This window comes from Arvicola amphibius, chromosome 12, assembly GCF_903992535.2.
Source record: "Arvicola amphibius chromosome 12, mArvAmp1.2, whole genome shotgun sequence".
In the NCBI taxonomy this organism is placed as follows: domain Eukaryota; kingdom Metazoa; phylum Chordata; class Mammalia; order Rodentia; family Cricetidae; genus Arvicola; species Arvicola amphibius.
In genome coordinates, this window is record NC_052058.2 from 13,973,971 (window position 1) to 14,000,287 (window position 26,317).

The window sequence follows — 26,317 nt, forward strand, 5'->3', positions numbered from 1 at the left end:
TTTTGGTTTTTTTTGTTTTTTTTTTTGTTTTTTCGAGACAGGGTTTCTCTGCAGCTTTTTTTTTTTTTTAGAGCCTGTCCTGGAACTAGCTCTTGTAGACCAGGCTGGCCTCGAACTCACAGAGATCCACCTGCCTCTGCCTCCCGAGTGCTGGGATTAAAGGCGTGCGCCACCACCGCCCGGCAATGCCATTGTTTAATAAAGAAACGGCCTTGGCCTATTGATAGGGCAGAACTTAGGTAGGTGGGGGGGGGGGGAACTAAACTGAATGCTGGGAGAAAGAAGGGCAGAGTCAGAGCCATGGAGCTGCTACTGGAGACAGACTTGCTGAAACTTTGTTGGTAGGCCGCAACCTTGTGGTGATGCACAGATTAATGGAGGTGGGTTAAATTAAGATGTAAGAGTTAGCCAATAAGAAGCTAGAGTTTATGGGCCAAGCAGTGATTTAATAATATAGTTTCTGTGTGATTATTTTGGGGTCTGAGCTGCTGAGCATCTGGGAATCAACAAGTGGCTCTCTGCAACAGCTGGGAAGGACTAGCTAGGATGAGTGCTACTGAACGCCTCGGCTTCTTCTCCAGCCAGCTCCAGATTCTTGAAGCTCACAGTCAGATCTTCCAAGGCTCTGTGTGTGCTCTCCTAGAGTTCCCTTGTAATTGTGTCCAACCACCAGGGCGATGAGCCCCTGGGGCAGATACAGCTGGAGTATACTCCATAGAGTCAGTCCACACAGACTGAGCATTCTCCCTGCCAACAGCTCAACCCTAGCTCAGGAGGCCTGAGCCAGCCCAGTTAGTACCACTGTAAAACAAGGAGACTGGTCGTATCCATCCCAAAATATGGAGGACAACAACCGGCCTCCTCCTTCTTCCCACCGAGGCCCAGGGAAATAGCGAGCCCGGCCTCCTCCTTCTCCCCACCAAGGCGTAGGGAAACAGCGAGCCCACACCACCCGACCTAGGAGGTCTGGAAAAGTACCACAGCTTGAAAGAGCCCGGACACCAGAGCACTCCTAAGACTCAGTCCAGAGACCCCCAAGAAGGGGATCTATGGGTTGGTTATCATCTCTCTCTTGCTAAGCAGGTGCTTAAACCATTAATGACATAGCTTTTAGCTATGCATTTCGCCTGTGATGACTAACCTCGATTGTCAACTTGACCAGGTTTAGAATCACCTTGGAGGAGACACAGCTCTCAGTGTGAGTATTTCTAGAGAGGTTTAACTGAGAAGACCACCCCCACCATAAGGTATATGGCATCATTCCGTACGCGTGCTAAAAGTCCCACATTGAATGAAAGAGGGAAAAGAGTCAGCAAGCTGAGTACCAGCATCCGGCTCTCTCTGCTTCCTGATTGGATCCAGTGTCAGCAGCTGTCTCGGGCTCCCACCCCACAGGTACAAAATGCTCTCACCCCCACACCTTCCCTCCACCATGGACTGTACCCTCAAACTGGAGGCCAAAATAAATCCTTCTCTCCTTCCTTAAGCTCCTCTGTCAGGTCCTTTGTACGGGGGATGAGAAAAGTTAGACAGTATGTGGCCAGACTGGTTAGGCCACAGAAATCCCAAGCTCTTTCTTTCAGCCCATGATTCAGAATGGAAGCTAGAGAAAGACTCGCCACAATCTAAAGAGGTTCTCTGAGTTCAAGGCAGAGGCGACCCTGGGCCAGGACTTGAAAAGCACTTGTCACTGTGCCTAGCACTTATTCCAGAGAGCTGAGAGGCCCACGGGGGGGAAGTAGGGGGAGACACTGGGAGGACCCAAGGTGGTACCTGCTTAACATTCCTGCGGTCAGCGGCTGTCTTGGCCATGATCATGCGGAAGGTATAGAGGATGAGGCCCGGCAGCCGCAGCAGCTCCATGCCACTGCCGATGAAGGCTGAGGCGATGACGTAGTTCACAAAGAAGGCACCCTGGTCTGGCAGGAAGACACACCTAGGGAGCGAGGCAGGCCTGTGAGCTGGGAGCCCAGAGCTTCCTTCCAGCTGGAAGGAGAACGGGGACCTCTGGGAGGGCTTTGCCTGCCTCCATCATTCGGTGCACGTTTGTGGAGACCAGCTGAGTGTCAGTTACTGTGCTAAGAGCTAAGAAGAAAATCAGGCTATGATGCTTGAAATCCCATCATTGGGAAAGACAGCAGAGGCAGGAGGATCATGAGTCTAGGCCCTTCCAGCTACATAGCAAGACATTTTCTCAAAATTTAAAATAATATAAAACAAAAAAAAATTAGCCCTTGGGAGGCAGAGATCTCTGAGTTCAAGGCCACCCTGATCTACAGAGCAAGTTCCAGGTTCCAGGCCAGCCAAGGCTACAGAGAAAGCCTGTCTCATCTCAAAACAAACAAACAAACAAACAAACAGAAAAACAAAAAAACCCAAGCCCCTTGCATTTGCACACCCTCTGGAGCCCAAACATAGGCAGTGAGGGGCTGTCTGCTGTGTGGGAACGTCGATGCGTTTAGGAGGCCATGGGTAATGACACTGATGAGAAGTGGTGGCCTTGGCGTTCCCAGGGAACAGTGTGAGAGGAGGTGAGCCTGGAAAGCAGCGGCAGAGAGAGGAGGAACATGAGGCTGATAGCCTCCTACAGCATGGAAGACACTACGACAGTATGGGGTACACTGGGTGAGGACACTATGACAGCTATGGGGTACACTGGGTGAGGACACTATGACAGCTATGGGGTACACTGGGTGAGGACACTATGACAGCTATGGGGTACACTGGGTGAGGACACTATGACAGCTATGGGGTACAGTGGGTGAGGTGCTGGTGGGGTCAAGAGGCAGGGTCTGATTCTCCATCTTTCTTAGAGATGGAATTGGGGTGTCTTCTGAGAAAGTGGGTACAGCATGAGAGGAAGGAAGGAAGGAAAAAGGCACGGTGAGCTCCAGGCCTTTTCTGGACCAACACTGAAAGCTGTGAGGAAACTGTGGGCATAACAGATCCAGTTAGGGCAGGTAAAGCCTACAGTGCACAGGAGGGGCTCCATCTGAGGCTGGGGAAGGAGACAGACTCTAAAGTGATAACCTGGATACCGTGGAATTTAATTTTTTCTCTAACTTCTTGGTGCTGGATGAAGCCCAGCGAGGCACACCTCTAGCCCCTCTGTGCACATATTTGGATTCAGTAGTCAAGTAGCAGTGAAGCCATGGGTGCAGATGAGGAGGATGGAGCCTAGGATAGAGCCCTTGGGCAGCCGACTCAGCTTTGCAGGAAGTCTCAAGGAGGTTGCAAAGGAGACTCTGTGTGTGCAGGGAGACCATGAGCAGAGTCCAGAGTCAAGTGAGGACACTGTCTCCAGGATGAGCCTCAGGCAATATGCCAGGTGGGGCTCACAGGTCACAGAGAACAGGAACTGCGAGCTGGCCACTGGATTTGGTAGTCAGAGGCCACTGGCCACCAAGGCAAGAGCTAGTTGGGTAGGTAGTTGTCTGTCTGTAGCTGCTTTCTCCTGAGTCACCAGTCAACTCAGCAAGAAACAAATGCCCCAACCTTTCAGGCCAGCCTCTCCCATAACCATTGCCAATCAGTCTGGAGCCTTTGGGGCTGCTGAAAGCCCTCGAGTACAGTGAACTAGGCTGAATAACTAGCCGGACAAGCTTGGGTGAGCTACGCATTATCTCTGACCCCACTGTCTCTAAGATTGAGACAGGAATAACATCTACCTCACTGTTTTCTCCCTCTCCCCCTCTCCCCCCACCTCTCTCTCTCTCTCTCTCTGTTTCTCTCTCTCTCTCTCTCTCTCTCTCTATATATATATATATATATATATATATATATATACACACACATACATACATACATATACACTAGATATCTTCCTCTATGGTTCTCTATCTTATTATTTTTTTTTTTTTTTGGTTTTTCGAGACAGGGTTTCTCTGCAGCTTTTTTAGAGCCTGTCCTGGAACTAGCTCTTGTAGACCAGGCTGGCCTCGAACTCACAGAGATCCACCTGCCTCTGCCTCCCGAGTGCTGGGATTAAAGGCGTGCGCCACCACCGCCCAGCTCTCTATCTTATTTTTTGAGACCCTGTCTCTCTCTTTCTCCCTCACTGAAACTGGAGTCCACCCACTAGCTGGAGATGGCCAATAAGCTCCTGGAATCCTCCTGTCTCTGGCTCCTCGTGCCTGGACGACAAGTGTCCTCGCACACAGCAAGCACTTTATGCACAGAGCTAACTCCTCAGCCCCCTCATAACTTCCTGTGAGGGCTGAATAAGGACTCACAAACATTTAGCCGAGAGCCATTTTAAATAACAGCTGTCACAATTCTGTGAGTGTAACATAGGCTTACAGTAGTAACAAGGGCATCCACCAGCCCTAAACTAAACTCCATTCCCCTAGCTAAACGGTCCACAGGCTACACAGCCACTACGTTTAATTAGCATCCTTCCCTGGCTGGAGCATCGCTAAAACCCAGCAGCGCCTTCCCCCAGTGGCTCTGTGGTCTGTAAATAAGTCTCAGACAAGAAGAGTGACTGCCACTAATTGAGTCTTGGCCTAAATGACAATCACATTTCTGCAAGCACACACAAAGTAGGCCAGCTCGCACATATATTCCAGGAATGCAGGGGGCTGGTGTGGTTGCAAGGCCTGTTGTTTCCAGGGGAGAAAGCCTGAGCTGAGGCCTGACACCACTCTGCAGCACCCTCCCCTCACAAAGCTCTTGAGATCTGCACTCTGGATGGCGGCTGAGCCCATACTTACTCCAGCCGGATGGAGCCATCTGAGGAAGTTTTGTCAAAGAGCCACCGGAAGAAGAAATCCAGGCTGAAAAGCAGACGAACTCCATGAGTTTCTTATTCATTTGGATCTTGGGGGGTTTTGTTTGTTTGTCTCAATACTGGAGATGAAACCCAGGTCTTGCTCACACCATCCGCCCTCCGGTTTTCTTCCCCGCGCTTAGCTGTAGTCACGACACACTTTCGTTTTCTTCCCCTCTACAAGCAGCCCCAATCTTGAGGCATTTGTTCCCTGCGGTGCCCCCTACATGTGACTCGTCACACATGTTTTAACAGGCACTTCCTTCCACAAGAAGAACACAGCTAGGACTAGACCCTCCCTGCAAGGAAAGTCCTCTCTAAGTTTTGTTCACAGTTCTTTGTTTCCAAGGACTATACTTCCAGACTAGATGGCAAGAACTGGGTCAGGCTTCTGAGCGGGGCTGGACAGGAGGCGGATGTACCTAGTCAGGCCGAGGGAGGGCAGGATCAGCACCATGAAGATCAAGAATATGTAGACCTTGGACACCATGATCCGGTTTTCCCCTGACCTGCAGGGGACAGAGACGAGTTGATCCAGTGATGTGCCTGCTCATCAAGTAAGAGACATCCACTCCAGAACAGCCTCAGACTCTGCTCACCTCGTCCAGTGAGACTCCAGCAGTGTGGAGTAGTAGACAATGGTTGGGAGCAGCGCCGAGAAGGACCAGAGCAGGAGTGTGGGGAAAAACTGGCTGATGATAGGGTCCTGAAAGACAAGAGTCACCACAGAGGGTCAAGATAGGGTTGGGGCTCTCTGGGGACCCGGTATCTCAAAGTGCTCCTAGCCATCCTCCAGAACCAAAGCCATGCTGGGTAAAGGGTGGGCAGTCCTCAAGCCCTAGCAAATAAACAGTAACTGCACTTCATGGCTACGCGACCTTTACAGCTGAGGGAGGAGTCACACGCGCAATGCAACTCCACTCATCTGATGGGCCGGAGGAGACCTGCTTCTCCATCCTCAGTGGAGGGCCGAGGGCTCCTCTCCAACTGGTCAACACCCACTTTCCAGCTTGCCACAGCCCCATGGTGTCTGATCCTAATCCTGTTTATACCGGTTGTACTGGCTACTGTCATTACAGAATTTATTTTCACTGATTAAAGGAACATAAAAAAGGGAAAAAAATTCTCTTTGAAACTAAGCCGCGGCTGTCTAGAGGTATGGCTCAGTACAGAGTGCTTGCCAAGTATGTGTGAGTTCCCAGGACCTCAGAAATAAATATGGAAAAATTTAAAAGCTTAAGTTGAACATTTTGAAAAGATTTATTAAAGTCCATTTCTAAAAATAGGTTGTTGAATTACGTAAGAGTAAATTAGGGACTGGAAAGATGACTCAGTGGTTAAGAGCACTGGCTATTCTCCCAGAGGACATGGGGTAAATTCCCAGCACCCGTTTGGTGGCTCACAACCATCTATAACTTCAGTTCTAGTGGGAGCCAACACCCTCTTCTGGCTTCCTCAAGCACTAGACATGCATGTATGTTTAAATGTTTGTTTTACTTTATTTATTCTTTAATTTGGGGTACTTGGGACAGGAAAACTATGAAGCTGCTTTCTTGTTATGCAATGAGCTACACCCACAGTCTAAGTTCTTACTTAAAGAAACCCAAACTAGGATCAGAATTGGTGAAATAAGAATGTAGTTTATATAAGACAGACAAAGGGGACCTCTAACCAGCAGAAGTCCTCAGAAAAATAGGCCTTATGTCTGCACCAAAAGATTGGCAAGAGAATGAATTTCACCTGTTGTCTGTCTAAAGAAAACTATGCCGTGCATACTTAGGTGTTTTTAAATGTCTTTCGAGTCAGATAAATGCTCCTCCCATCTATCACAGGTGACCAATCCAGCTAATGGATGAAAAACTCAGGCTCAGAATTTACCAGTCAGTGGTGGCAAAGCTAGGACTAGGGGGCCAGGACCCCTCCCAAGCCCTGGATATAGGTGTACACTACCACATCTGGCATATGACCTATCTTAGCCTCTTAAGTATCTATCATTGCCTGATCATCTGAGGTGTTTTGAAAAACATTCATTACCTACAGCAAATACAATGCTTTAAAACAAGACAATCACGGATCTCTGAGTTCGAGGCCAGCCTGGTCTACAAGAGCTAGTTCCAGGACAGGCTCTAGAAACTACAGGGAAACCCTGTCTCGAAAAAACAAAAACAAAAACAAACAAACAAAAAAAAAACAAGACAATAAGAACTAAATTGGAAAGTAAAGCCAAATATATATACATCACTGGAGCCATTGCTTAAATGCAATTCTACAATAAGTATGGGGATTATGTTTGATTGGTTGGCTGGGGGGTTTTTTAAGCCTTGTTTTTTTTTAAATTATGCATGTGTATATTTGCCTGTGTGCGTCTATGTGCCATACGTTCAGGCTGATGTGGAGGGCAGAGTGAAGGCAGCTGTGAGCTGACTGGGGTAGTGCTGGGAACAGAGCCCGTGTCCTCTAGAAAAAGGCAGTAAAAGCTCTTAACCATGAGACATGTCTCCAGACTTGGCTGGTCTGTTTTTGAAAAAGGGTCTCACTCTGTAAACCAGTGTGGCCTTGAACTTATGTTCAATCTCCTGCCTCTACCTCCCAAGTGCTAGGATTACAGGTGTGAGCCACCATGCCAAGCTGTATATTCTACTTTTACTATAAGCTTAGCAAAATAACCATGCAGTTTTTCATAAATGTTTCACATTTCTTCAGGCTAAACAGATATCATTCAGCTCAGACGACCTTTCCTGTTGAGCATTAGACTGATCCCATTAAGTGAACATAATTGCGTGACCATAAAGGCTCTGTGATAGACATCACCGTGCCTGCTTAAAGCTTCAAAGGCTACACTGGGTAAGACTACTTGTTGTGCAAGCATGAGGATCTGAGTTCAAATCCCCAGCGGTCCGTGTGAAAAGCCAGGTTTGTGCCTGCCTGTGCCCACAGCACTGTAAGCAGTGGAGACAGGAAGATCACTGGGCCTTCTAGCTGCCAGACTTCTACCAGGGTCCACGAGAGATTGTCTCAAAGTAATAAACAGGACAACTAATATCCTTCTCTGGCTTCCACACTTGTGCACGTGCACGCACACACACGCACACAGGGCAAACATGGGCCGAGTGACACGACCCCCTGCTTCAAGCCTTCAAGCCCCATGTCCGGTTACTGCTCCCCACCACCCTCTCCCTGAAGGTCGATCACTCACATTCAACGCATGGATGGGTTTGGTGACATTGAACTTGTCCATGGTGGATATAATGATGGAGGGTGTGGTCAGGAAAAACAGCACCACAAACAGAGTGAAGTTGATGCCCAGCCACTGGAGCCACCAGCGGACACCCTGGACGGAGAGGTTCTTCCTGCAGAGGGCAAATCAGCCAAGGGGCTTAGTCTCCCAGGCACAGCCAATTACAACACAGGCAGCGCCTGTGGCTAAGGCAGGTCAAGTCAACTTTAGGAAGGCCAGACTAGGACTCTGGCTGAGCAAGGCGAGTTCTCTGCACTGGCCTTCAGCCACCGAAAGCCGAGTTTCAGGTCATGGAGCTCAGAACAGTTGTCAGTAGTGACGGGAATTACCAGTGATGTCACAGACACCCGACACCGTCCAGGCAAAACTCCGGCGTTGACACTTCTTGAGGGATGCAATGTTTTGTAACTAATAGTACATTCTTTCCAGGGAGGGCATGGGCTGAGGCGCAGGGAGGCAAGCAGGGAGATAGGCACAGCGGGACCTGACTCCTCACCCCACGGAAACAGCCTCGATTCTGGGATGCTCTATGACCCAGAGGGAAGACGATGTCACAGGCTAGCTCAAAAGCGAGGGATAATGTGCATCCAAGATTTACTCCACCCAAGCAACCGAGAAGGCCTGCCGAGCAGGCAGCAGGTTTGGATTCCTCCTTCGTCAGGGTGGGTCCTAAATCTGGCCCGAGGTCTACAGACATGGCTCAGCTCAGCAGCAGGCCTCCATTCTACCTAGGGCTGTGCTGTATAATGTGGCAGTCACATAGCCACGTGGCTACCGAGCACTTGGGGTGTGGATGGCCTCAGCTACAGAGGTCCAAGAAGCATAAAATATTCAACAGATTTCAAAGACTGAATATGAATGGGAGAAACATGAGTCTTGGTTTAAAAATATATATCACATGCTACGATGTTAGCATTTGGAGTATACTATAGAGGTTTAAATTAAAATTAATTTCAGTCGCGGAGTGAGTGATAGCACACACCTTTAATCTCAGCACTAGGGAGGCAGGCGATCTCTGTGAGCTCAAGGCCAGCCTGGTCTACAGAACAAGTGCCAGGACAGGCTCCAAAGCTACATAGAGAAACCCTGTCTACATAGAGAAACCCTGTCTCAAAAAAAAAAAAAATAATTTCAATCATTTCTTTCTCTAACTTGGCTACTAGACAGTTTTTAATAAGGTACATAGCTGACATGATATTTCTTCTGGACAGCATTTGAATGTTAAAGACTGACCATAGGACAAAGCATAGACTCCTCTGCCTGACTTAATCAAACACATCACAGCACCAGGCCCAGAGCCTGGTGCCACGTGACCTGTGCAGCTGGCCATTAAATGCGAGGCCACAGGTCAAAAGATGACTCAATGTTTAAGAGTGCTGCCTGCTTCGGGGGATCCAGATTCGATTCTCAGCACCAACACGGAGGCTTAAAAGCATCTGTAACTCCAGTTCCAGGAACAATGACAACCCTCTCCTGGCCTTTGTGGGCGCCAGGCACAGAGATGGTACACATGCAGACAAAATACTCATGTACATAAAAATTAAAATAATAAAACCAACAAAAGTAGAATAGTATCTGGCATACAGTAGGTGTTTAAACATTTGATAAAGAACTGGTCATACTGGTGCACACTTTTAATATCAGAGGCAGGTGGGGATCTCTGTGAGTTCAAGGACAGCCTGGTCTACATAGTAAGTTCAGCTATGAGCCCCATCTCAAAACAACCAAAAAATAATAAAATAATAAATATTGGGGGGCATGTTTTTTTCTCTCTTTTTTATTTTATTTTTTAAAAAAGAAAACAAACTATCTTTTTTCACTTTACATACCAATCCCAGTTCCCACTCCCTCCCTTCCTCCCGTTCCTTCCACCCCACCCTCCATCCACTCACTCCTCAGAGAAGGTAAGGGATATTGCTTTGGGGAAGGTCCAAGGCCCTCCCTACTATATACTGAGTAAAGTATCCATCCAAAGAGAATGGGTTCCCAAAAAGCCAGTACAAGCAGTAGGGATAAATCCTGGAGCCACTGCCAGTGACCCTGCAGACTGCCCCAGCCAAACAACTGTCACCCACATTCAGAGACCTAGTTTGGTCCTATGCTGGTTCCTTCCCTGTATGGCTGGAGTTGGTGAGCTCCCATTAGCTCAGGTAAACTGTTTCAGTGGGTGTCTTTGGGGGATTTTTTGAGACAGGGTTTCTCTGTGCAACAGTTCTGGCTATTCTGGAACTTGCTCAGTAGACCAAACTCACAGAGATCTGCCTGCCTCTGCCTCCGAAGTGCTCGGATTAAAGGTATTTGCCACCATCACACAGAAATAAATAAATATTTCTTTAAGAAAAAAAAAGCCAGGCCACATCTATGCTTCAGGTAACCAGGCAACACCCCCCACACACACTCCCAATGCCCCATCCTTCTACCCACTCCCCAAGCTCTGCAGAAAACCGGGTCTTTCTCCCATCCTCTGGGAACTTACCAGCAGATGTCCTCAGGGTAGGAGGCAAAGGTGACGGTCCACTTGGAGACGCAGAGTTCTCTGCTATAGGAGGACGGCTGGGGCTCCCCTTTACACCGAAGGCCCTGGCACTTGCAGGCATTAAAGTCTTTCAGGATGCTGTCGAGAAATGCAGAAGCTGTTACGGTGCGGTTCGCCTTTGTGCCGCACACAGCCACGGCAGCCACAGCAGCCACAGCAGCCACGGCAGCCACAGCAGCCACAGACGCACAGAATGCCTGCCCCGTTGTCACTATTGTATTATTAGTGCTCAGAGAGACCCACATGCTCTGCTGCACACTTGCAGTCCCAGCCCTGGAGAGGCTGAGGCAGGAGGATCATGAGCAGATGTGGCAGATTGAATAAAATGACCCCCATGGGTCATTAGGGAGGAGCACTATTAGGAGGTGTGGCCTTGCTGGTGTGGGGTTCCTTTGTTGGAGGAAGTGCATCCCTAGGGAGATAGCTCTGAGGTCTCAGAAGCTTCAGCCAGGCCTTGTGTGACTCACTGTGACTTCCTGCTGCCTGTGAATCCAGATGTAGAACTCTCAGCTCCTTCCCCAGCACCATGTCTGCCTGCATGTCACCATGCTTCCCGCCATAATAATGGACTAAACTCTGAGACTGTAAACCAGCCCTAATTAAATGTGTTCCTTTATAGAAGTTGTTGTAGTCAGGCAGTGGTGGCATCCCAGCACTCTGGAAGCAGAGGCAGGCGGATCTCTGTGAGTTCAAGGCCAGCCTGATATACTAAGTGAGTTCCAGGATAGCCAGGACTATACAGAGAAACCCTGTCCTGAAAAATATTTAAAAAAAAAAGTTTCTGTGGCCATAGTGTTTCTTCACAGCAATAGAAACCTTAACGAAGGGTTGGAGAAATGGCTCAGTGGTTAAGAGCACTGGTTGGTTGCTCTTCCAGAGGACCCTGGTGATGTAGGTGTATCTTTTATTTATCTGATGATTTCATTGGTTAATTAATAAAGAAACTGCTTGGCCTGATAGGTCAGAACATAGGTGGGTGGAGTAGACAACAGGATGCTGGGAGTGAGGCAGATGCCTCGGGCAGTCGCCATGACTCTCCTCTCTGAGACAGTCGCCATGAAGCCAGCCGCCAGGTCAGACATGCTGAATCTTTTCTGGTAAGACACCACCTTGTGGTGCTACACAGATTACTAAATATGGGTTAAGCAAGATGTGAGAATTAGCTAATAAGAGGCTGAAACTAATGGACCAGGCAGTGTTTAAATGAATACAATTTGTGTGTTGTTATTTCGGGTGTAAAGCTAGCCGTGTGGGATCCGGGCGGGATGAAAAGCAGGCCTGCCCGCCTCATCACTACACCCTGGTGCAATTCCCAGCCCCCACATGGCAGCTCAAAACTGTGTGTAATTCCAGGTTCAGGGGATCCAATACCCTTACACAGACATAAACACCAATGCACATAAAATAAAAATAAATAGTTTCAAAAAAAGAAGAAGTCCTAACTAAGGCTTATGGCTTTGTCTACTGTCTTAGTTGGGGCTGACTTATAGCTTCAGAGTTTAGTCCATTACAGCCTCGGTCTCATAGTGAGTTCCAAGCCAATCTGAACTATTTTAAGATCCTGTCTCAAACAATCAAAAAGAAGTGCCATTCCTGCCACGATGCAGAGGGTGTTGATTCATCCTCGACATGACTCTGCAAGCAACAGGTTGCGGCATCATTTTACAGAAAGGGAAACCGAGGCCCAGCACATTAGGTTTAGCGTCTGCACATTCCGTACTGTCTACACTGTCCTACTACGGTGTGCCTCCAAGGAGCCACCCTCTACGCCTCCTTGTAACACTGGAACATAAAGCTGACTCTGTGCCAGCCAAGTGGCTCCACTTCCCAGTCCTCACTGTGTCCCCAGGTCAGGAATGGCATCAGGTCGCACTACATACTGTCCATTCTTGAAGTTTTCTCCTAGGACTCATGGCCCACCCTCGCCATCTCAAGCTTCTCGCTTTGGCTAACCCACAGAATCTCTCTGCTACCTCAGAGCAAAGCCTCTCCTCTTCCTACAGAAGAGGCCAGCGCCCTTGGTAGCATCCCAGAGGCCATCCCCAGAGCCACCATGCCTGAGGCGCAGAAAGCACAAGAGCTTTGGCACCCTACACACTCGGGGCTCTAAGGCGAGGTGACACTAAGGTCCGAGGCCTGAGAGAGCTTCATAAGCTTGCAGCTCCCGGATTCTGTAGCTACGGACACCCAGAGTGTTCCAGACGGTCCCCATAGCTGTCCACTTGTCAAGAGACAGAGCAGGACCCTGGGTCCTGAGTTTCAATACACCTGGCAGGTTGCTACCCACAAACAGCACGGTGGACTGGTGGACTGGAGCCACTGGTGGAAGCTCAGCTGTGGGGCTGGGCCACATCAGTCTGGCAGGGTCAATAAGGACCATGCCATACCCAGGCTGACCAGCTGTCACTCAAATATAGACTGGAATTCCCCCAAGGAGACAAATGTGAGCAGGTGGGATGAGGAGTTCTGTCGTACTCACAAAGTAGCCATGGACTTCTCACGGAAGGTGACAAAGGCCATTCCTAGGGGCTGGTCCTGGACCCGGCACTCCTCAGCGGTGATCCTCTCCAGCAATCTATCATTCATTCGGGCGTAATAAGAGATGGCATCTTCCTGCCAGAAGATACAGCCCCTGGGTGATGCGGCCCTGCGCAGGTGTTAGGGCACCCATGCCTGTCCCCTGCTCCAGGCAGGCAGGTGGCAATGCCTCACCCGCTCACAGCCCTGCACTTCGCAGCAGCAGAACTGGCCACAAGTCTTGGGGTTGATGAGGGTCACTCGGCCTGTCTTGGCCTGCAGGCTTGTGTAATAGGCGAGACTCTTCTCTGCCTTCTTCCTGTATGGGAGGAGTGAGGCTCAAACTCAGACTCACCGTTCTGGGGCCGTGCCACAGCCAACAAGTCCCCACCAGCAGGGTTAGGAGCTTAGCTTTGAGATCCAGGAAGAGGCAGGCCCACCCTCCCCTGGCCAGCTGAAGGGTCCCAGCAAGGAAGCAAGTGAGCATCTCGGGGCAGGAGGTGGGAAAGCTGCAGCTGAGCTCAGACATCACCTCCCTTACCTCTCTCTGCACAGGTACATCAGCTTAGCCACGCTGTAGCAGAGCTGGACATCCACCACCTCACACGTAGGATACGCATCCCTGTGGCCAGCAAGGCAGGGAAGAGAAAGCCGTTGAAAGAGAAGATCCCTATAGAAATGACTGCCCTCCCTGCCCTTGCAATGGAATCATGCTGCTGCTGCCCACCAGCTGTTCCTAATTTTCCAAAGAGGAAAAAACTGAAGTTTAATACCAAGAGGGGTGTGTGTGTGTGTGTGTGTGTGTGTGTGTTGACAGGGATTGAACCCACAGCCGCGTGAATACTAAATATATGCTCTATCACTTCTTATATCCCTAGCCCCAGAGGCATAGTTTTCAATAATATGAAAGTAACTGCCTTGAACTGACAAATTTATACTTACTCAACTTTTGGTTGGGAGGAATTGCTCATGGGGAAATACGTATACAACAGGCCTGAAGTGTGGCTCAGTGGTAGAGTGCTTAGCACACACAAAGCCCTGGGTTCCATCCCCAGCACCACTATCCTCCCTAGCCACTCAGAGACAGAGACTGATCATCTGTTCTAGGGATGTATCTTCCTTAGGCTATTGCTGAAATCCACTCTGTCCATAACCTTTTTGAAGGCAATAGACCCTCTAGAGGGTCTAAGAATAGCAAAACATGCTCAAGCTGGAAAACATCCAGACACATACTAACAGTCAACAAAATGCCTGCATCACCAAGGGTAAGCACTGTATGTTCAGAGTCACACAGTGAGTGAATATTTGAGCCAGAAGCTGAAGCTAGGCAGCCTAGCTGCAAGGTCAGCCAATAGCTACCACAAAATGGCCCTGCGCCACATACAAAACACTGTCCACGTGACTCCTGAGGACTCTGGGCCCACATGGGCACCACCTGCTGCTTGCTATTCTGGGTGCTGGGAGCAGAGCCTGCTTAAGTTTAGATTTTAGTGAGTGTGTGAGAAGGTTCCCATGGAGGAGCCAACTAATTTGTTGGTCAGTGGGTCTATTTCAGACCCCAACAAGAGCCAGGGGAGGACTGGGGATGTGGCTCAGCGGTAGAGGCTTTGTCTAGCAAGATTCAATAATTGGAACCACAAAAGGATGAAAAGAAAACGCTTTGAGGAAGGGATTCCCAGAGAAAGTGGCCCTGCTGCAGAGCAAGCCCACAGATCCACAAGGCAGTACAACAGCCTTCCCCAGGAAGGCTTCCTAGAACAGGGAAAGTCTTAGTCACAGTGTTTGCCTGGCAATGAGGACACTTGTTTTTCTACTTAAGTGTGTGCATGAAGTAGACTCAGTGTTTCCAAACACTGCCTGGCAGGCAACTTAGAGGAATATTTCTCAAGGAACAGAAAAATTATTCTCTTATCAAGTAAATATGCAAATTTATTCACATACATATGTAAATATATGTAAATATTTCCAAAAATAGTTGTAGTTACTGAAGGAGAGATTTGGCAATAATTTTAAACATCCTTTTATAGTTCTGTTTATGCTAATTATTTCCTAGTGGTTTTTTTCTCATAAGCTGCACAAAGTTAATTTGTAGCTAACTCCTAGTATTTGCTAGGAGTCAGTGATGGCAGAACTGACCAGGATGAAGGGGGAGCCTTGGAGTTGCTCCTTTTTGCTAGGAATTGAACCTGAGCCTTTCCCTATGCTTGTGGCTGTACACATTGCCTGCTCTGCCTGCAGGAGCTATGGCTGCAGAGGTTGTCCCAGAGCCCTTGACAGTCAGAGGCTCTCCCAATGGACGACCAACATTCCCGGGCCTGGGAGACCAGCTCTGTGTGAACACTCTCTGTGTCTGCACTCTGGATCCTGGATCCCGGAGGCTTCACCACAAAGCTACAGAGTACACCTCCCCACACACCCCCCACACCCGCGCCAGGCCACTAGCACAGCTCAGCAGCAACACACTTGGAAGTCACTTGATACCTATGACAGGGAGGGATTAGCCCTGCATATCCAAACAGACGACACAAATGTCCATCCTCAGCACAGGCCTCAGAGGCTCCGGTCCAACAACCCTGTTCACCATGAGTGGCTCACAGGGTCTTTCTCTTACCGGAAGTGGCTCTCCACAGTTTCCTTTCTGGCTTCTCTGGGGAGTCCTGTGATGAACAGCGTCTGTCTCACCTGCCAGAGACCATATCAAGAAGAAAGTCACAGAGACAAGTCACAGGGTGATGGGGGAAGGGCAGGTGTTACCTCCTTCACATCTCGAGAAAGAAAACCATGGTAGATGAGGGGTTCACGTTTTCTCACTCCTGGCCTTGAAGAGGCCCAGGGGTTATTTATGCTGCCTCCTTTTCCAAATCAACTCCTGAGCCTCCTTTGTAGGGCAGGGAACTGAGAGAGCCCAGAGAGTGACAGCTACTCAAAGGAGTCAGGCAACAAAGCAAAGGCGTTGAAACCAAGTCACAGTGGGGCACCTGTTCTGGCTTGGGGACAGGGTGTTGAATAGTTTTTTGTTTTAAGTTTTTGTTCTGTTTTTGTCAATTTAACACAACCTAGAGTCCACTGGGAGGAAGGGACCTCAATTGAGGAATCACCCAGAGCAGACAGGTCTGTGGCCATATCTGTGAGAAACTGTCATGATAGATGATTGATGTCAGAAAGCCCAACCCACTTTGGGTGGCGCCATCCCTAAGCCAGTGGTCCAGAACCATATAGAAGGCCATCAGCCTGGGAGTGATGAGCCAGTAGGCAGTATTCTCCCAGAGTTCCTGTCTCAGTTCCAGCCAAGACTCAAGGATAGACTGTGTTCTCGAAGTATAAGCTTAAATAAACTTTTCTCCTCCCCTAAGTTGCTTTGCATCATGGTATTTATCACAGTAACTAACAAAGGAAGCTAAAATGGGATGGGCATTTATTTTGTTTTGGCATGCTGGGTTATCAAAGCCAGTGTCTGGCACACGACAGGCAAGCACTCTACCCTTGGCTCACGCTCAGTTCTCAACGTACTTCTCTACTTCATAGCAGTAACTACAACCCTGACCCCACAGATCAAATAGCAACTGGCAAACTGAAGGAAAATGTCCAAATTACAGCTTACCAATAAATCAAATGATAATAATAAGTTGAGTATGTCGATGTATACCTATATTCCTAACACTTGGGAGGTAGAGGCAAGATGATCGTAAGTTCAAGGTCACCTTTAGCTACATAGCTAGCTCAAAATCAGTCTGGGCTACATAAGACCCTGTCTTTAAAATATATATAGTGAGTGGTGGTGGTGGTGGTGGTGGTGGTGGTAATGCCAGGTGAGAGCACCCCCCACGTTCACTACTGATGTGGTTCTGTGGAGACCATGGGGGCTATTCCCTCCATCGCTCACCCGACACCCTCCCAGAACAGGTCTCGGCCCCAGCCTCACTCACCAGGCTCTCCTCCTTGTATCTGATGGACCGTGTATGATGCCACATAAAGCCCACAGTGAGGAAGAGGTAGATGACGGAGAAGACAGTGTGCAGCCAAAGGAGGTCATTGCTAAGGAAGACATCACCTGCGGTCAGGGTTGGGCATCCCAACAGAAGGGACAGGTTGCAGGGCTGGGGAGGGACCACCCTCAGTGGGTACCTTCCCAAGAGCCAATAGCTCTGCCTCTAACAGATGCCATGTAGTCAATGGCCCTCATCAGTGAGCAAATACTTCGGGGAGACCCCTATTCTTACACTAGGCTCTACGCCCCCTACAAAACTGAAGCTTCCCAGGACATGGTCACACCAGAACCCAGCAACCCAGCAGCACTGAGGTGTTTCCAGCCTGCTCCAGGCTCCCAAACCAGCCTCCTTTGTGGTCAAGAAGCTCCGTACTCACTTCGTCTGCAGGTTTGCTATTGTCGTCCTCCCAAAGCTGTACGGGTCTTTATCTGCAGAGAAACAGACACTTAGGTCCAGGGTCACAATGAGAAAAGTTCTATAGCTCAGGGAGGTACAGCACAAGATGCCTAGACATGGTGTGTCTTCCTAGACATGGAAGACAATGACATCATTCATCAACCTATTTAGAGCTCCATCACCCAGGGCCACTGCTACAGCTTACTGTGCCAGCAAAGCCAGAATTTAAGTTCATTTTGCACTGCGGTTTGCTTTAAAGATGCTTCAATGATAACTAGAAGCATCCTTGGCTGTTATCAGCTCAAGGTTCTCAAGGTTGAGAACCACTAGATGTCACAGGTGGGTCTGGGATGGCATTTTTGGGAGCTAAGAAGATATAATTCCACAATGACTTGACTGTGTATCACAGATATCTTCTGGGTCCGTGAATAGTAACCTCTGGGCTTGGGTAAGGGCAGGAAATTGAAAAATAGATTCTGAAGCTGGGAGTGGAGGCTATATTTATAATCCCAACACTCGAGAGGGTGAGGGAGGACTAGCCTGGACTATATAGTAGGATCTTGTCTCAAAAAAACAAGCAAAATGCAGCTGCTGAAACCTCCAATCCTACTGCACCTGGGGTTGGCTAGTCGGTTGGTTGCTTTTTTCCCCAACTTAGAACCAAACTTGATGAGGGACCCCAGCTCCCAGCCCAGACTTGGATGGATTCTCCTCCAGATCTTTTATTTGGATGATAATTTTCTCAAAGTCACTCTAAGACTGTCTCACATCACACCCTACCGAGTCCCTTCCATAGAGTCAATGCCCCACTCCCTCCCAACACAGACAATGGGCAAGAAAGGGCCTCACTCAGCAAGTCTCCCGAGAGGTTGACAGGCAAGATGACACACAGGGACAAGAAGCTGATCACCACCAGCAGGAAGATGATGTGCCTCTGGAAGGACAGGTAGTGGATGGCATCCTCCCCACACCACTCCAGGATCTGGTCATCGCTGGCCAAGACACACACGTGGAGACATTCTTAGCAGGGAGCAACAGGAGGCCAGGCCTGCAAGGCCTTGCACGGAGTTTTCATCCAACCCTTATGACTGTTGTAGGAGACAGTGTTTTTAGCCCACATCCTTTCCTTTGATGTGTGGGTACAGACGCACAGAAAAACCATAGAGCTTTAAGGACCACACAACTTGCAAAGCTACTGGCATGAGTTAGGGGCCACCTCCAGTCCCAACGCCATGCTCTCAGCAGAGACTTGCCATCCTCCGTGTTCTGCTGTTAAAAACATCTGTGTGCCCATTATATAACGGATGAGTCACGTGGTACACCTTCCCCACAGTCCCTACTTGCTTCCACAGCAAGATGGCTGCTGAAAGCCATTTGGGGAACACAGTGCAGTGTACTTGGGCCCTCCTTCTCACCCTCTCTCCGATTCCCCCACCCCAGGAAGGGCTGGGAGAACAAGGGGAGCCATGTTTTGAACATATTATGTCATTCCATCCAAGTATATCACTCCTTCCCTCTGTCCCTCCCACGGCCCCAGAGATGGGGAAATGACCTGATCTGCCTTCCTACCCACAGAGAATTCCTGGGTCAGTTGGAAAATCCCAGGCTCACAACAGTCAGATTTTCTTGTCATAAAGGGAGGAGGGCCAGGTGTTCCACCTGCTCTTTCCTGAATATTCTGCATACAGCAAGAAAGCCCTGTGTGGTAAACCCAGAGAAGCAAGTCTGGAAGCCTGAAGAAGTTTACACATTGCAGCGTGGGCCCTGCAGCTCAGCACCTTGTGCGGACTCAGCACTCCCGAGCCTTACCGGGCTCAGAGGAACTAACAGCCCATTTCCCACCTCATCTGCCCAGCAGAGCTCAAGGATGCAATGAAAAAAAAGCGCACCCACTCCCATGGATGCTCAGGGGCGAGTGGGTCTCAGGCTCGCTCAGTGTTTCACTTCAGGGTGAGCTCTGCAGTTAACACGTTTACACTTCTAAAAAAGCCACCCACACACCCACACCCACTTGGTTCCTCTTGCTTCAACAAGTTCTCTGGCTTCTCCCAATAACTCTGCCTCCTGCCCACAACCTCAGCTACAACTCCCACAGAACTCAACAGGTGGGAAAACTGAGGCCCTGAGAGAGGAACTCAATATCTGCAAACTGACATGTTTCATTCTATGATATCTTTTTTTTTTTTTTTTTGAGACAGGGTTTCTCTGTGTAACAGCACTGGCTGTCCTGGAAGCTCTTGTAGACCAGGCTGGCCTCCCGAGTGCTGGGATTAAAGGTGTGCCCCACCACCACTGCCCGGCCCATTATCCTTTTCTTTTATAATAATTATGCAAGCTAATTAAAGTTTCGTTTTGGTTTACTTTAGGCAGAAATTATTCTACTTAATATTTAACAGTGACTGGATAGGGAAAGGAACTCTACTAGGCAGGTTTTTATATGTGTTGGAATAAGTTAGCGGAGAAATAAAATATATTTAGCTAAGGGCTAGGGATCTAACTCAGACGTAGAACACTTGCCTACTATGCATGAAGCTCTGGGTTCAATCCCATATTCATACAGCCACCTCATTTAGTTGAAAATTCTCTCTCTCTCTCTCTCTCTCTCTCCCCTCCCTCCCTCCCTCCCCTCCCTCCCTCCCTCCCTCCCTCCCTCCCTCTCTCTCTCTCTCTCTCTCTCTCTCTCTCTCTCTCTCTCTCTTTCCAAAATGTGGGAATTAAGGAGAGAAATCTAAGAAATACTTGGTGATAAAGGAGGCCTGGTTGGTCACTTTTCCTGTTCTAGAAGGAGCCAGCTATCAGGGCTACAGGAGTCTTGGCTCTGCTCCTTGTTGCTGTCCACTCCAAAGTCTACATAGTCATCCCTGTTAGACACACGTCATTATGTGTCACACTACAAACAAGACAGTGCTGGCAGCTAAGCAACCACGACTACAGCTGCAGGTCCTCCTTTCTGATAAGTGGAAATACGGAAGAAAAGGCCATCTTAGAACTGATGAAAGACGATAAAAATCCACAGAGGAGGCCAATTTTAGCGAACTAATATGTGAGAGACCCTGTTGTAAATGGTGGTGTTTGATGGGAGTTGCGTCCAAGATCAGGTGGAGAAGCCTGTGTGAGGGTACCATATTCCCTGGAACTGGAGTCACAGACAGTTGGGAGCTGCTGTGCAGGTCCTGGGATTTGAACCTGAGTCCTCTGGAAGAGCAGCCAGTGATCTTAACCCCTGAGCCATCTCTCCAACATGAAATATTTTTTAAATAAAGTTTAAGTTTCAAGAACCTTTGAAATCCACCTGCAGTGTGGAGATCCCTGAGTGCCAGTAGGGCTGTGTGCCGGGAAGGCCTCCTTCTCCCCTGTACCCTGACTACAGGGCTTCCCAGCCACTTCTGTTCTAGCCCCTATACCCTGTTGGGGTCCTGAGCTGGAAAAGTATGCAAGACACCATCACAGGATCAAACATCTCAGCTACGTCCTCCTGAATGATCAAACACCCACACGAAGTCACGTGCCCTGGCAGACACTCCCGTCTTACTCACTGCAGGCGGAAGATGGCAGTCAGCCAAGGGCAGCATCCCTAGAGACGGAGAACAGGTATTAGCATCCAACACCTATGTCTTTGGGAAGCAGATACAATCACATCTTTGAGATTAAATAACCATCCCACGTCTTGCTGGTAAAACAGGGTTTTCCTTCACACATTTGATCAGTTACTCCCTTGGGCTCTCATCCTTTGCAAGGCACAACCCCACGGGGAGGGCGGAACTTTAAAAAAAAAGACACAATCTTGCTAAAAACCTTTTAAGTTTTGTCTAAATCAGTGGCATTATATAAGCTCCAGGGTCAGATCACAAAACTTCAATCAAGAGCTGGGAAAAATAATAAGAACTTCTGTAAAATTATTTCCAAATGGTGAAAAGAGTGGGGGTGGGGGAATAGGAACAAGTCTAGAGAATTGGAAAATACCCGAGAGCAGGCCCTGGAGAGGGAAGAAGTGTGTGTAGGTTCTGTGGTCTATCATGTCCTACTACTCATAGCTAGGTGGCTGCCTGCTGGGAAGGACAAACATCTGCTCATTCAACAGTGACTAAGTACTTCCCAGATATCTAGTGCTGGGGACAAGGCTGTATGAGGCAGGGTTCCTGCCCACATTGGCTCGGCATCCAGCAGCTGAGTCAATAATTAACTCTTACACAAGAACCGTAAGTGTGAGAGAAGAGCAACTCATGGGTCACAGTCAAGTTGCTGGCAAAGCCCTGGGGACCCACAGCCCTTTCTGCCTGCAGTGAATGGAGCCTTGCGGTGAGGGATCACTTAAACACTGGCTCCTTCCAGCTTCTTCTGCGTCCCCGTGTTTCAGTGCATGTGGAGGGCAGCTCCCTCCAGCGTGGACCACACTCATAGACCGCAGTGCTGCTGTTAGCCACTGAACCAGTCCAACTGTCCAGTCCTCCGTCAGTCATTACCACCACGCTACATGTATCCTCTGCCCTTCGGGCCACAAAAACAACCATCCCCTGGATACCAACCAGTTCATTTTCAAAGTCTTCTTGCCCTGAGGAAGAAGATGACAATCTCTGGAATCTGGTCTCACTGGAGACACAAAAGAAACAAAAAAAAAAGATAAATAATTCTAAAATTCGAAAAGGTTGAATATACATGTCCAGTACCTTGCTGTCTAATCTTAGAGTTCAGCTTCAAAGCTATTGACTCTCAATAGTTGCAACAAATATAAATTGCTCAAAAATAAAACAAAACAAAGATAGAGGCAATGCCTACAAACCCAAATGGCATAAAACTCTGTGCTTTATGGGCTGAACAGCACAGGGCCAGGTGGCATTAAGGAACCATACATGTGTGTACATACTCCAAGTTCAGCACTGAACTGGTCCCACCTAAAGGAACTTCAGAATGTTGCCTGTTTACAGTGCCTTTCCTAAGACATGCAAATCAATTTGGAAGGTTACATTTTATCCTACCAAAGTGACTGGAATGACAGGCAATAAATAGAGGCTTCATTCCAGAGAAAAGAGCCTAAGAAAGAGTGGCCACAGGAACAGGGGAATAAGTAACCCCTCCTCCTACCTAGGAAGTAAGCTAAGGAAAAGTAAGAATACTTGCAAGGCCTCATCAGTGGAATGGATCCACTTCAAAACACACACACAGGACTGGAGAGATGGTTCAGTGGTTAAGAACGCTGACTGCTCTTCCAGAGGACCTGGATTCAATTCCCAGCACCCACATGGTGGTTCACAAACATCTGTAACTCCAGTCCCAGAGGACCCAACACCCTCTTGTGACACCCATTTCTGTCCTCTCTGGGCACGAAGCACACATGTGGTACACAGACATGTATGCATGCAAAACACATAAGATAAAACTGTAAAACTGGAGAGATGGCTCAGAGGTTAAGAGCATTGCCTGCTCTTCCAAAGGTCCTGAGTTCAATTTCCGGCAACCACATGGTGGCTCACAACCATCTGTAATGGGGTCTGGTGCCCTCTTCTGGCCTGCAGGCAGACACACAGACAGAATATTGTATACATAATACATACATACATACATACATATTTTTTAAAAACTGTAAAACTGTAAAAAATATAAAAAAAAATACACATGTACCTACATACGCACAGTGTTTTATCTAATACAAGACACCAGCAGTGGTTAGGTGCATAGTTTTTTTTTAATGAACCATTAAGAAAGAAACAATGGTGTCAATTAAGCTATAACTGATAATCTCATGTTGGGCATGGTGGTGCACACCTGTAATTATCCCAGTACTCACTTGAAGGCCGAGATAGGAGGACCCCAAGTTCAAAGAACTTGGCCAACCTGTGAGGCCAGGGCATAGGATACATTTTCTCAACAACGACAAAAAAGAGGCATCCCAATTCTACTGTTAAAGGTGCAAAACACTCAAGTGTGCATCTCAGAGTAGATGAACTGGCATGTTAAACATGGTAGCGTCTGTGTCTGTGTGTGTGTGTGTTTGCGTGTGTGCACGTGCTAAGGTAAAGATATACATGCATACACATGTGGTGACAGGGGGCCAACTCTCAGCATCTCCCTCAGCCTCTCTTTGTCTTCTGTTTTGAGAGAGTCACTCACTGAACCTGGAGCTCAGCGCTTTGGCCAAGGTGTATGATATATTATTAAAGTGCCATGTGTTGCTTGAACTTACTGAGGAGCTGGCTCTAGAAGAGGGGTTGCTTACCCCACCTCTTGCAGCATTTCAGATTTGTCTCAAAGTGTCCTCCAAGACCCCTTGTCCAAGAATGAGATGCCCTCCCCAGTTCTGTGACATGGAGGGAAGAGACGAGCAAAAATAGCCTTGTCTGGAAAGACGTGTCCTCAAGAGTTGGAAAGTAAACCATTCCCACAGAAGATAGCTCCCACGGCCTCTCCTGTGTCCTGAGGCAGGATCTTTATTCTCAGGCCCAAGCTGAGTGGAACAGTTGAAGGGATCTCTTGGGGGGGAAAGGAAGCATCTCTCTAAATGCACCATCCTTCATCACCCCACCACTGCAACGTTTCAGAAGCTGAAGCAATGACCATGGGCCACCAGGATAGACATGAAAGTGGGGGCCACCAGGATAGACACGAAAGTGGGGGCCCCCAGTATAGACAAGAAAACAGGGGCCACCAGGATAGACACGAAAGTGGGGCCCCCGGGATAGACATGAAAGTGGGGCTGTCTCCCATTCCCTTCTTGCTGCCTCAGCCAACACGCCTTCCAGAGATTCACAGCAACCAGACCAAACAGGAAAATCCAGTTCTAGGATCATCTTCACCTTTAGTAAAATGCACAGAGCTGTCCCACCCAAAGAAGAACTGGAAAGGCCTGAGGTCTGGCCTGTGTTTGGTTAACAGGCTTGTCCAACTGACCAGGAAGGAAGGTGGGTCGCTTCCCCACACCTGCCTTCCTTCTTTGTCACTAAGCCAGCCCCAGAGCAAGGTAATTAACTTCAGACTTGACATTCTCAGAGAGCTGTGTCCAAGGTGAGGAAGGAAATGTTATCTGCCTTCCTGGGTGACAAAAATCCTAAAAGTAATGATGGATCCTCCACAGCCCGAAACCCGAGCCTGGGGAGAGAGGGGATCTCCAGCATTAGTTTCCTTGAGCACACTCCAAGAAGGGAGGCCTCCAAGGGATCTTTGGTGACCAGCAGAAAGGAAGTTAGAACTTTTGACTCCAGCCCATCCCAGAAACACACATGCATCAACATACACACATATATATATGCATACACATATACATGTACACACATGCAAGCAAACGTGCATTTACATACACACATATATGCACAAGGCACACATATCCATACATAACACTCACACTCAGGGGTGCGTAGATGTGCTCACATTCTCAGTGAAATGTTTTGTTTTGTTTACCTGCCTGCTTCTGATACCAGGGCTATGCGGCCATAATCCCAGAATCTTCTCCTTATGAAGGAAAACACCAGGACTAAAAACTAAAAGGGGGAAAAAAAACAAGTTAAAGAACATTGGCCGGGCTCTAGGGATGGCCAGACTCAGCGGGCTAGAAGAACCCATCTAGCCCAGAAATAACACACAGCTTAGCAGCCTGACACCTTCCTCCACTCATTCAACAACCTCCACCACCTGTGCCAAGTCACCAAGGTTGTCACGCTGCCACAGGCTTGAGTGATGTTTTCCTACTCAAGTACATCAGCCGCAGCAGACCCCAAGTCAGAAGATGAGGTCTGACCTCACCTGATTGAGAAAACCGCTCTCCCCTTTACTTCACATCCAAACCGCGTTCTTAGAGACAAGCCCTCACTAGATTGTCCAGGCTTGCCTCTAACTCCTAGGTTCAAGTGATCCCCCAGCCTCAGCCAGTGGTTGCTGGGACTAAGGGGATGCACCTGGCTTGATTTTTCTTAATTATATTATATTTTATTTTAAGTCAGATTCTTTGCATTTGTTTCTTCTAAAGGCAAGTTTGCAGCCACACAGCAAGAGCACCCAGTGAGCCTGTCACGCCCTGGCACTCTAGGCTGGCCCAACCCCAGAGAGCTGGGAGAAGTGAATAGGCCTGTGTGACACCAGCAGCCCCATGAGGAAGTGAGGCCCCTCTCTGCCTATTCGCTCTAGATGTCTGAGATGCTTACCTGTCTCCCCAGGCCCTTTACTTCCACCTTGGCCAGCTCGCCCCCAAACTACACAGGTGCCTTTGAGATTCAGAGATGGGAGAAAGAAGCATCCTGAATAGCACAGGCGTGCCTGCTCTGATCAAAAGCTGGATTTATTTATGTATGTGTTTATTTAGTGCTGGGATGGAACCTGGCGCCTTAGACGTTCTAGGTCAGGATTAGGTCATACTAGGTTATTGATAGAGGCCCTGCCTAGAAACTGGGGTTTTAAAGGTGAATGTTGTTCCCTTAAGGGAAATCCATAAGCCCTGAGTTTCTGTGAGATTTTCTTAAGGTAAGTCCAGAAGTGGGTGACGTATTTTCAAAGGCAGATGACTCACCTGTAGGACAAACACAAGCCCCTTAGCATGTGCTCACCCTCTCTCTGCCATTGCTCCCTTGCCTCTGTGCATGCAGTGTGGACATCTTCCCGCACCTAGGTCTTCTAGGACCCTCTGGCTTGCATATGGCCCCTGCTTGACCCCATAAGTTCCTGCAATAAAAATCTACACTCCTAGACAGGCAGTGGTGGCGCAAGCCTTTAATCCCAGACAGAGGCAGGTGGATCTCTGCATTTGAAGCCAGTCTGGTCTACAAAGTGAGTTCCAGGACAGCCAGGGCTACACAGAGAAACCCTGTCTTGAGAAAAAAAAAATCCATTGTGGTTGTATAAGCCTGTCATTCCACCTATTTGAGTAGCTAAGGCAGGAGGATTGATTG

At 48.5% G+C, this 26,317-nt stretch overlaps 1 protein-coding gene across 3 annotated transcripts in view; it reads right to left on the reverse strand.

The window, feature by feature from the left end:
* Tmem63a (transmembrane protein 63A) overlaps positions 1-26,317 on the reverse strand; it is a 37,266-nt gene that overhangs the window by 4,892 nt on the left and 6,057 nt on the right. For all 3 annotated transcript variants that reach the window (XM_038348982.1, XM_038348983.1, XM_038348984.1), the window contains 16 exons: positions 24,837-24,916; positions 21,971-22,034; positions 20,981-21,018; positions 18,294-18,436; positions 17,425-17,476; positions 16,986-17,094; positions 15,671-15,741; positions 13,601-13,681; positions 13,255-13,378; positions 13,022-13,155; positions 10,483-10,620; positions 7,965-8,118; positions 5,368-5,474; positions 5,191-5,277; positions 4,713-4,775; positions 1,774-1,936 (listed from right to left, as the gene is read on the reverse strand). In XM_038348982.1, the coding sequence (XP_038204910.1) occupies positions 1,774-1,936; positions 4,713-4,775; positions 5,191-5,277; positions 5,368-5,474; positions 7,965-8,118; positions 10,483-10,620; positions 13,022-13,155; positions 13,255-13,378; positions 13,601-13,681; positions 15,671-15,741; positions 16,986-17,094; positions 17,425-17,476; positions 18,294-18,436; positions 20,981-21,018; positions 21,971-22,034; positions 24,837-24,916 (1,608 nt within the window). The remainder of the gene's footprint in view (positions 1-1,773; positions 1,937-4,712; positions 4,776-5,190; positions 5,278-5,367; positions 5,475-7,964; positions 8,119-10,482; positions 10,621-13,021; positions 13,156-13,254; positions 13,379-13,600; positions 13,682-15,670; positions 15,742-16,985; positions 17,095-17,424; positions 17,477-18,293; positions 18,437-20,980; positions 21,019-21,970; positions 22,035-24,836; positions 24,917-26,317) is intronic.